The sequence below is a fragment of the Leptosomus discolor genome, chromosome 2 (genome assembly GCF_034619465.1).
Source record: "Leptosomus discolor isolate bLepDis1 chromosome 2, bLepDis1.hap2, whole genome shotgun sequence".
Lineage (NCBI taxonomy): Eukaryota > Metazoa > Chordata > Aves > Leptosomiformes > Leptosomidae > Leptosomus > Leptosomus discolor.
Window position 1 is genome coordinate 82,899,097 of NC_141392.1, and position 12,501 is coordinate 82,911,597.

General features: G+C 35.7%; 1 protein-coding gene across 1 annotated transcript in view; it reads right to left on the reverse strand.

Moving 5' to 3' along the window:
- The window catches only part of LOC147416034 (uncharacterized), a 213,934-nt gene that overhangs the window by 132,619 nt on the left and 68,814 nt on the right, over window positions 1-12,501 (reverse strand). Inside the window, 2 exon segments of the mRNA XM_086460459.1 lie at window positions 4,154-4,177; window positions 4,180-4,228. Coding sequence (XP_086316585.1) covers window positions 4,154-4,177; window positions 4,180-4,228 — 73 coding nt within the window.

Below are 12,501 nucleotides of genomic sequence, written 5' to 3' on the forward strand. Positions count from 1 at the left end.
AGATTGTTCTTATGCTAAATAAAAAAGTAATTTAAAGTGATAATTTATACTAGAAAGCATATTTATATAAAATAAAAAGGAAAGAGTAAGATTTACAATCAAGAGAGGCATCTGAAGTGGGACTTTGATTGAATACTGGTATATAAATCGAAGACATACATAAACACATAAGCTTGTACCACTAATATTCCCAAGTTGCCTAGCGTTCTGCTTCTGCACATGTCCAAAACTACACCAGATAAATCGAGGCTGAGGGGTTTGATACCTAAACCTGACCGAGATGCTCAGACTAAGCAGTTCTCTGATTTATCTTTGCTGGCGCATACAAACTCCCTTACCGTGCACTGCAGAGGGAGCCTTGGCACCTGACCCGCTGTGATACAGATTCCCACTCAACTTCCCCACATATTAAACTTTGAGTATGCAACACGGAGACTCACATAATCGAAGCTCTTTTACAGAGCCAACTCCCTGCATATCTCTTATACACAGATATTCAAAACAACCCTAAAAGCTTTCAAGACAGCAACCTTGGGAGATTCTCTTTGAGGTAGCAAACCGTGAGCTATAGTGCTTGCACTACACTCATTAATACCAGCCGTTAATTTCTAGATGTGTTTATTGATGTCCTATTATCAACATATGGTATATTCATAGACAAGAAAAATAGCATTTAGGTGTAATGGGAACAGCATATTTACAGGATATGAATTAACTACTGAGGAAAAAAAAATACTATTGCTGACAATTCCCTAACACTTACCACCTCAAAAGGCACTATCAACTGGCATACAAGTTCAAACAGATTTCACATTGCTAATATGGAACTAGTTTATCCTGAAAATACACAGTGTCCCCTGCTGTGATGAAAGGAGACATGCCTAACATACTAAAGTTGTGCTGAACAAAGAAAGAGATTTTAGGAAAAGACCCAATTGTTATAAAAGTACAATGCTAAAGCATGCTCTCTACAGCACCAATGACTACCAACAAAAGCAACGTAGCCTTGATATTTAACTGCATCCTCAATTTGATACTGAAAAAAATGCGTAAGAAGGAGGAAACAGTGTCATATACTGAAAATTATATTATTTGCTGATGAAGGCAATTATCAGAAGTCCAGCAACCAGGATTTTCATAACCAGCTTGAGTCATTTCATAATATATAAATCTGCAACTTGGCTACAAGTATGTACCCCTGCCATACAAACAGAAAAATCTTCAGCTCTTTCTGCTGAATTAAAGGGTAATGCAAGTACTAATAAACACTGTGGTTAAGGAGATGTGTTGAAAGATAGCTGATAGTGTACATCAACCAAAGATCACAACGAAACATTTTATGGGCAGACAGGCAAAAAGTAATTTTAGATTTCAAAATATCATCCTATTGAAATAATCAGAAAAAACCTGAACTGATTTACTCAATGAACTATGAAAAATTCATATACTTATATTCAGTAATTTTAGAACACTCCAAATGCTTTTGTATTGATTTTGTAATTTTTAGAACAAATTAACTAATAATTATTACCAAATGTTCTTTAAAGCTACACTTCAAAAAAACCTTCCACTTCTAAAAATTTCAATTATCTAATTGCAAGAATGTCAAGACTTCATTTTTCAAATTAAATTAGGGATCTTCTACTATTGACCCATACTAATGCCACCTCTAATTTCCAAGCATGAATTCTTTCTATTGAAAAAGAATTTTGATGGAGAAATCCAAATAAAGTTCTACCATCAGCTCTTCAAGATTGAGAATAAATTTTAATTGTCTAGCTCAACGGGTTGATACTGTCTTTCTTTTAAATGTCACTAATTTTCTCAGAAAAAGAAAAAAATACTAAGCCATAAAGAGCTGTTAGTAATATTTTTCAATTTAAAAAAGACTTATTCCATGGGAGTTTTTTTTTTAATATTTCAATTCAGAAAAAAATCTTGAAAAATCACTATATTTACCACCTAAGTAGAAAGTCTACATCCGTTGATTTGTGCACACTAAACCTTTTTAAAGAATCCAACTCAAATTTTTCAACTTATTTATATCTGACTTTTTGCCCTTGTTTTTCACATTTTCTGAAGCATTGCAATTCTTTTGAAGAAAAGAGTTCAAACTGGAGAATACGCTTATTATTAAATACCTTAAGCATCATACATCCGGATGTGATACACACCAGAAGCAGCCAAATAATATGAATTTTTACAGAAACTATCCTTGAAAACAAATGAATCTAATTAATTGAAGATAAGTCTCTACACATACATTCAAGTTCAAGTAGGTAGAGGAGCACAACACACAGGAAACAATAGCTGTCTCTCAGCTTGCTTTCTTGGGGTTTGCATTATTGTTACCATTCACATTTTTAGGATTGTGCAGCTTTGCCAGTTCTGATAGTCATATCTGATATTTGGGGTTGCCTCAGCAAAGCCATGGCACCCATGAGTAACCTTCTTCCCCAGCTGCCTACAAGGGTGGGTTTCTTGCTCCCTGGTGACACCAGTGGTGGCCTCGTTGCCTGCATCAGGTGAGGTGCCTGACTGTTCAGGCAGCACTTGCTGCTCAAACAGCTGCTCCTGTCTCCTCAGGGAAACATCAGGAGGAGTATATTGATTCAGCTAATTCATTTTTAGGATAGTAAACGATTTTAATGGAGGAAAGATTTGTCATGATATGCATGCTCAGTCTGATTGGGGAATGGATTAAGGCTCCATTATCAAAAACAGACTGCTTTCAAGGAAACCTTTTTTTTTTAAGTGGCATGACCCAAATTCACTGTTCAGAAAGTGTGGATGACAAGGCTTTCCCTTTGCAAGAGCAATGATTTTGTTACGTATCACTAACAGCTCTGTTTTCATATGAACAATAAAAGGAGACATTTGCAGCTCTAAAATACAGCATAAAGTACTTGCAGGAAGATCATGCCAGACTAAACCAACAGCTTTCCTTTAATAAGATAACTGATATGCTTGAGGAAGTATCTACCTGGATTTCAGCAAGGTATTTCACACAATGCCACATGTTAAAAGGTTAGTTAAAGTTGAAAATACATAGGCTAGCAGTGAAACTGAAAGGTGGGTAAGGAATTGGCTAAAGAAGAAATGGAAGCAAATTGTTCTGCAAGGTAAAACATCGTGCTGAAAGACAGTTAACAAGCAAGTGGCAAATTTTGGCACAAAAGGAATTTATAAATTGGGAAAGAAAACATTTAGAATGGAAAAGTAAGTTTCTAAAAGAAAGTCCAAGAAAAGGTTTCTATCAGAAAAAGCAAAAACTTCTAAGATGGAGTTTGTTGAGTTTATGATGCTAATACAAGAAACTCGGGAGATCAAGAATGTCACTGTTGGTCCTGGGTTTCAAAATTTTTTACCCCCTATATTCTTTTATCAAATTCTATTATCTTAACCATCAGCATATCATCACATTCTGTATATACCACATGCTTTCTTAAGGCACATTTATCTCCTGAACTACCTGATTAGAATTACTTAAACTAATATTAGGAATTATCACTCATGACCTATGGTGATAAGGTCCCTCACCCTCAAAACCCCATTTAAGCCATTTTCAGTGAAAAAGTAATCAATGCATGTCTTCACTACCTCTAGCTTTATTGTTGTGCCTTTTCTCCTTCTCTCATTCTTATTAGTTGCCTTTCTCAATTCTTCACCATTTCCTCCCGCTTTTCTGTTTTTTCTTAATACTCATTAACACTTGTTAACACTGTTTCCCTTAGCAAGTATGAGGAATGCCAATAGCAATTATTCATTCTTTTGCATACATTACCTGCTAGATTCAACTTTGCTTTTAGAAATTTTCTTGTCTAAACCATGGATATCAATACTACAGATTTGGGAGAAACTAAATAAATCAGAAGTATATTTAAGCCTTTCTCCTTTGTCCTCACCAACCTGAGAAAAAATGCACTAAAAATGTAGTGTAGCTCAAAATTAGGGGGTAAATATTCTGGTATTGTTGTTGCCATTTACATATTCTGGGTTTATCTTAAGTTCATCATGCCCATTTCTGGTCTTATTGTAGATGGGTAAGACATGTATAATTAACCCTTAAACCAAATTTCTTTCCTGCCCTGTGTGCAGGTGTTCTGCAGGCAGATGTTCTGCATGTGAACTAAAAATTAAAAAATGTCCTTACCTTTTAGGTGGATCTGTGATAAGCTTCGCTCTGCTGGAAATCGCTCTCATATACATCATGCACAAGCCTTGCAGGCTAAGAGACCAGTACCTAATAAAAAATTCAAAGTCACTGCACGTAATAGGTAATGAAGTGCTGGTTCTAGGCAGCAGCACAGGAACTTCAGGTGTTTGCTTAATATTCACTAAGCATATTCCTAAATAGTCCATGCACATTTTTTAAAATTTCTTTCACATAATGCTGCACTGTTTTAGATCCTATAAAAGACACTTGTTCAATAATATCCACTTAGTAGCTGGGCCTGGGGAAAAGGTATCATTTGCACAAAGGAATTAGAAAGACATTTAGTAGAAAATGACATCTCTTTGAATACAGCATTCCAGTAAAATGCTGTAAGAACTTAGGCAAAGCAAATTCATGTTTGCATTACTTATATTTCATTTGCAAAAAAAGAATTTGAATTATTAATTTAAACATATGTAAAGCCTAAATAGCACAGACAGGAACATGTGACCAGGTTAACATGGTAATGATCATATACATACATTAAAAAAATGTAGTGTAGTTAGTGAGCTTTTGAATTAGTAAGATAACATACATGAACAAAATAAAAAATACCTCTTGTTTTTAACAACTAATTTTTTTTCTCTTCCTACACTTATACAGTCACTTTGTTTTCACAAATTTTTGCCATCCAGCTTTTGTATACCATCAGCTTCTAATGGATTGGGTAAGTACAGAAAATTAAAATATAAGTGGACAAAGAAGTGAAATTATATAATAGGAAAACTATAGCAGAAAAGAAATCAAGGTATATTGAGATTACCAGCTCTCAAAATCAATGAAAGCTTAATGTATGTCTCAAAATTTAAAAAGCCTTTAAAATGGTCATTCACTCTTATAAAAATGTACATTTTGGCTTATAAAAAGAGAGAGTCCACAGAGATTTTTATATAAAATAGCTTGCTGACAAAATTATTTTAAAATATTGAAAACAGTATATAAAAATGTGGGCTGAATCTGTCATTCTAACTCCACGAGGACAGTCTCTTCCTTAGTAGGAAAGTCCCTGACATCGCTAAGTCTACTTAGCAGCTTGTGAACAATGTGGAAGAGTGTAGCCCTAAAATATCTTTAGAACAATGGGTAGTATAGACCTTCTTTCTTCATAATCTGTACTAAAGTGGACAGTAGAAACAGACTTAGGCATAATTCTGTTCCTCTCACACAAAACTCGGAGATCCAGAAATTATCTGCCTCCCCCCAAAACACACTGAACCTTCGCGTTGTTTCCTTGCCTCCTTCTATAAGAAATAAATTTAAGGAAATACATGAATATGTGTGTGTGCATGTGTGTATGTCTGCGTATACCACAAGGGGGAGAAAATACTACAGCAAAGGAAGACAAAAGTAGAATTGATTTGGCTTAAAAATATTCAGGCAACAGATTGACTGCTCCAATGTCCAGTACTATTCCTCACTTCTTCTCAAGGGAGAGTGAAAGAATTGCCTATCTTTCATGGGAGGTAGGACCTTCAAAGACAGGTAATGGCCATTCTGCTGCAAGATCTGCAAGAAAACTTGGTATTTAAGTTGAGCAATAATTTCCAGGGTGTAGAATAGTTATGTTTCTCCATCTTGTTATGGCATCTTTCTGTGGTAAGATAAACCTGATGTACACACATGTAAGATTCATACAAAAGAAATGCCATAAGGCAGAAAAACGGGAGAAAAGGCAACATCTCCAACAATAAGCAAACACGGGCCAGATGCAAGAAATATACCCAAACCAGTTCAGATGCAGGTAGAGCGCTATTGTAAGTCTATTTTTGCATGCCTGTTTAAATTCTGTAAGCCTCCATAAATGCAGTTATCATTACCATTGTTGCCTTATCATTCTCAGTGATTGCTCTCTTTCAGTCAAGTACAAAGGCAGGCTGAATATAAATGTTTTGTCATAAAACTGCTATTCAAACAATAAAAAGGGTTATAATAGTACTAAAAAAATCACCCCCAGGGCTGCAGCACAGGCTGGTAGTATGCATATTCAGGCAGCACAAAGCAGTTCTAGTCACATACCTCTACCCACAGGACCCTTCCAGTGCATCTGTACTTAATATCAGCATGTTGCCAAAAGTGATCCAGATATTATCAGGTAGTCAAGATATACGGAACATTTTGGAATCTCATTCAATAACAGGAACACAGTTTAATATTATTGCATATTTGTATTGAATGCAGCAAATATCAACAAATTTAGCTTAAGGATTTGTCTTTAATTTTTAAAAAGAAAACTGCTTCAATTATGTTTTCTGCCTTTATCCAAAAATGCTTTTGTTGGTCCCAGGTCTAGCCACGTAGTGCCACCCAGGGGCCAACTGCAACATGGTTCAACACTGCCATCTTGCCAATAGCCTCAAGAAAAGCATTATGCAATACATCCCAGATCGTCTTCTGCACAGGTTTGAGTATTCTTTTTAAAATGTCTTAGAGCTTTTGGTATCCTTTTTTTGTAGCACAGAAGACAAGAAAGGTAGGGTCAGGTCAGGCAGGGAAGGGTGAAAGAACATGTAACAAGCAAGGGACCACCAAAACAAAACAAACTAATTACTCCCATAGAGTGACAGGATGGTTATCTGATCCAAAAAAAAAAAAAAAAAAAAAAAAAGAACAAAAAAAAAAGAACAAAAAAAAGAACCCCACAGGTAGAATTTAAAACAAAAGGTTTATCAGCACCGAAAGCCCACTGCCCTGGGTAAATGTGCTTCCTTGCAACAATAAAGACAAATAAAGTACTAAAAAAGGATAAAGCAGGAGATTACAGACCTAGCTGTGGTTTGATAAATGGCACTCTACTCCACTCTGCTTATTGTGTACTTCATACCTCGCTCTTGAATATGGAAGAGAATTTTATTAAAGATTTAGCCACGGTGGTGGTGGTGACTGGCTCACAGTAATTTTCCTACAAAGTAGTTTAATCTATCACAGGGCAGACAGTGCACCTTCTTACCATGTATCATATCTGTCTATTGAGTAAGTGCTATCCAAATCCAATTTCTTTTCATTTTTGGAACCCGTGATGCATATTCAAGATACATTTTCTTTTTGTCTGTGGCCTAAATTAGGTGCTATATAAAGGAAAAAAGGTAAAAAAAAAGTGAAGTAATAAAAAAGACTGGACTCTGGAGGCTACATTTCTCAGTGGGCATTTTCTTTTTTTTTTTTTTTTTTTTCCCTCTAAAGGTTCAGTACAGTACTAATGATGCAAAACAATGGGCATGTATGGGTGTCACTGCACTCATGACACTGCTGGTGCACAGCCATAACTCCAAATCCTTGCCCCAGCCCTCCAGCCGTCACAGGTGAAACTTATAAAGCCACTGCAATAAAGCTTTAACTTTCTTTTATATTTCAATGCTTGTTTTCTTTATTTAATTAAAATAATGATGAAAATCACTCTGCTTTACTTTACTGAGTGATCTGAGGCTGGAAAAATTGTTCAGGCAGTCAAAAATAGAGTCTAAGGATTTAGAAATTACAGAATTGTTCTTTTTTTCCCAATCAAGCCTAAGATACAGCTTCTAACAACTTCTTAACTTTAACTGTAAATGACCCTATAAGATGCAATAAGAATCTAAGAAATTAAGTACTTCCAGTGCCTGATAATTTCTCAGTTCTGGTAAGTATTTCCTCCCAGTCCATGGCTTTTGGTTTAGGGACTGGAGGATTTTTCTATTTCCTTACGTCTTTCCTTACGTCTGCTGGTCATGTTTGCTAAACTAAGAGTGAAATTCAAGATGTCTAATCCAAAATTGATTGTTACATCTAAAGACTCCTTTTTTGAAACTACCGATAATACAGAATATAGTAGTCCTCCCAGATCTCAGCACGAAGGACATCAAAGCATAAAATATACAGGTAGTTCAACAAAGTTTCCAGGGGTAAATAAAAGGTGATGGACTTGATCCTTGGTGGTTTGTATTTTCTGTCTATTAAAAGTCTGATTCCGTTCCCTTTGTTAAACCAATACCTAAGATCAGTGTATGCATTCCAAGGTGATAATCAGAAAGTTTAATCTAATAACATTTGAATTTATGCCTGCTACACTATAGGTGATTATCAGGTGTTAAATTTACCATGCCAAGAGAAAACAAACTTTCTATGTATGAGCATTTTTTTACCTAAAGTACCTTCCAAAGGGCAATCTTGGAAATGTAAGTGTCTTAGCCTAGAAGAACTAGCCGAGATCATCAAATCTATTCCAGCTTTGGTCCCATGGAAGGATCTTTTTCAGGTTGTATCAACAAGAATCTTTCTTTCAGCTCGGTCTTCTTTTTTTTTGACATATGCAATGGGCTGAAACAGTTACTTCTAACATGGTTTTTTCATTTGATATCCACAATATCATATTTTTCTCTTGGACTTTCAGTTTCTAATCTCTGTCTTCTTACCACCATATTTTTCCTTAATAATTTAAGCATCACTATCTAGTGCCTGTAGACATAGTTCCACTCAGGTCTGAGACTTCCACAACAGCAGAGACTACAGAAAATGGTGTTCATGTACTCAGTGCTAATGATTTTCATTAGTCTGTGCAAAAAATCTGCGTGACTAAATTTTTCAGTCCATATTTCACCTTAGATAAGACTACTGAAAAAGCAAGTCAGGTTAGCGTACTCTGAGTTTGCTGAGAGCTTATTACTCCCTAGAAGTTGTTCTCAAAGTCTTTCCTAATCAGTTCCCTACCTCTACAAGGACACTACAACACTTAAACTCAGAGATGAATTTAAAGGATTACCAAATTTTTCATTTTATCATGGGATTTCTTGCCTGATTCCATTACAGATCATATTTTTGTCTAGTGAACAATATATACCATTAACGTACACTTTGAATGAAAAGCATACAGCTTAACCCTTTCGTTTTCTACTGTTTCAGCTTTTCCCAGTGTTAATATCACAGAATCTCATTATTTCATTGCTCAAATGTAAATCACTTTATGTCCCGTTTCTTCCAAGCTGAAAGTTTAGTCATCTTTGACAGCAATGTCCGCTACTGCTCCTGTGAAGGGTATTCTCTGAGGTAGCACTCATGTAGTGATGTTCTGTAAGAGCCTGAAAATACTTTCAATGGGGTTGAAAATTAATGAGGTTCAATTATTGCAACTTTTCCTCAAAAGGCAAATTTTTTCTGGACTTGTAATGTTTATTGAGGTTACAGTTGTGGTGCTGCTTTTGGTCTTCTAATGCCTTTCTGCCTAAAGCCTTTTTTGCAGCACTGCAGATTCTCTATTGTATCCAGAGCATCTGGGCATCACCTACTCTCTCTGAGCATCTTTCTGGTCTTGCTTTACTCTTACTTACAAAGTAAATGACTTTTTAATTTGGATTGGTCAGCACCAGCTTTCCAAAGTTTTCTGTCCAAGGTCCCAGACCCGTTTGGTTTACAGTGAAAGGACTCTAGCTCCCCAACCTTCAATATTTAAATTTGCCTTTAAATAACTCCCAAACAGTTTTAAAGAGTTTCCTCTTTGCTTAGAAAATGCTTAGAAAAAGCATGTGTTTTATATTTATATGGAATGGAATATTCTTCAAATTTCCCTAATACAAGTAGTTTTCTCAGCTGATTTAACCAAGAACTACTGAAAACATCAAGACAAGCAACTGTCATTCTATCAAAAGAAGTAACACTACCACTTAAAGTCTTTATCCTGAGGTATCTATTTCTTGCAGTTACTTAATGGAAGTGCTGTTTAAACCTTATTCTTTTGTCCTACACTTCTTCAGACAATTTGTAACGAATAGAGATTTAACAACTCTCTTTTTCCATCGAGGATATTTTCTCAGTTAGTTGTGGTATTTCAACTCATTTTACTTGGTGGTATTTCCTCAAGAAAATGTGGTATTACATTTTCTCGAGGAAACATTCTGATCTATGGAGTTTGACAGAGGCCTGTGTTATTATTATGTGAGTTGCAGTCATTCTCCAATACACTACTAGGTACTACACACTGTACTAACAAAGTCCAATTTGCCATGGGCTTTCACAGCTACAGTTTCCCACAGACGGGACCAAAAACTTGTAGATGACAGCAGAGACAAGATAACCAAAAAAAGACCTTACACAATCACACTCAGTAAGCATACTGTTCAGATTGGCAACAATATAAGCAAAGGTCAGCAAAACTAGACTTAAAGCTCTGCTTATGTGAAATGTCACAGCACCAAGGAAGAAGGCTGCTCAGCTTCTATGCTGGAAGGAGAAACCTAACAAGTATGCCACTAACGTTGGGAAGAGGATATTGGATATTTGAAGAAGATACTTTGAACATCAAGAGCAACAAATATTTAAGGTAAGAACTAAATAAATGAGCATCCTGACTTTCACATTAAATAGCCTGGCCCATGTAATTAGAAATATCAAAAAAGAAACTGAAGAGATAATAAGTCTAGGACCATCTCTGGCCAATCCAAAAGTTTTGAAAATCTGTCACTTTGGATATGAGAAAAATGCAGTCGTGCATGAAAGACATCTATCAGCTTAGCTATATGCAGAAATAACTTTCTGTAGGAATAGAATTACAGGAATGTTGCAAGTCAGAAACACTGACAGAAAGCATAGAGGAAAAAAATTGCAAGATATCTGTTAGAATTCCTTGTCATCACATTCAGAACGTTACATTCAGAAAAACTTGGGACAACATCCTACCAGAAAAAAAACATAGTTTAAATTAAAAAAAATAAGAAATCAATAACACAGTGAAGAAAAGTCTTATGGTACTTCAGAGTAGTTTGCAAACTGAACGATCAGAAAAACTGATACGACTACACTGGTATAGGATGAACCTCCATATTGAGCCAGAAAAACTATATTTAACATGCACCTGCTTTGTTGTCAAATACTTTCTTTGATAAATTATAACAGAATTACTGTCATTCCTGCGACAAATTAAAAATATATTTTTTCTTTTCATTTCATACAGAGGTTGGTCTTTTTCTGCAGACACTTTACAATTTTAAGTTGCAATGGTAACCAAGCACTGAAGCAGCTATTGCACACCCACACACCTCTGGCTGTTTATACCTTCACTGATCTGAAAAAAAACCCCTTGTTTCAGCCAGACTGTGGACTAATCCCTAAGGCCAGATCATTCTTTGACAAAAGCAGGAAGTACTGTCCTAGAATATTAGTTCAGGCTAGCTGCCATATTTTAGCAGGCAGCTAATATTTCTAAGAATCTGTTTTTTCATCCTTTGAGATGACAAAAAGCATCTCAAGCATTTACCTAGTTACCTAATTTACCACTTAAAGATCTTGAAAACTAGGTTCCTTTATGGAGTTTTTCATTATAGAGCATTTAGAACCTCTCTTTCCTCTCTGTTTTAAACCACTGTATGGTTTTCAGTCCGGACTTTCAGTTAGAACAGTACACACACCTCTCATTTTCAATAACTGGATCTGAACAATAAAGTGCATTACTTCTTACTTGACAGAAGACAATACAATTAGAGCAATAAGAAGCTATATTGCAGCAAGAAAGTAAGACTTAAGGTGAAGGAATCTCAACATTACACATCAGCAATCAAAGATGACATAAAATTGTTATCTTAAAATGATCTAAAAACAACTATTAAACACTAGTTCAAAATTCAGATTAAACTTTACAAAATCCAATTGCACTGATATATAGACATATAGATACCATTACCATTTCAACACAAAACCAAGTTTTTGCATGGCATACAGCCACAATACAATCATGTGGAATATGTATTACAACCTCAAATAAGATTAAACTGATTTGACTATTTCATCGAGTATTTACAGGCACTAGACCAAACCCCATAGTTTCCCTAAATCAGAGCAGCTTTCTTGAAATCTACGTGGCAGCACAGGTAATCTATGTGGACCCTACCTGAGAAAGTGACCAAGGAAATTTTTTTTCCTAAGTAAAAAATTATCTTTTTAATAATTTTGATTAATAGGAAATACTTGAAAATGTCTTTTTAAATTGTATTGATTTTCCCACCTAAAGCAAAAAAACCCCTGTGTCAGAGATCTAATTTTGGTACAGGATCCACAGATATGCCAGATATGTTCAGATAACTGGCTTCACCACTGTCCTTTCCCTTCTCAGCTACTTCTGTCACATCCATAGCAAGCACATATTTCTTTAGCCCCCCTGAAGGATTCAGTTCTCAGTCTGGACCAGAAACACTGAGTAAGCCAAGCAAGACATTCAGCTTGCGACAGCTGAGAAGAGCCTGCTGCCTTGAGGTGGGGAGGGTCCACACTGCTCTCTAACCTGGCTACCTCAAACTTTCAGTGAATGTTTGGAGTGTTTAGTA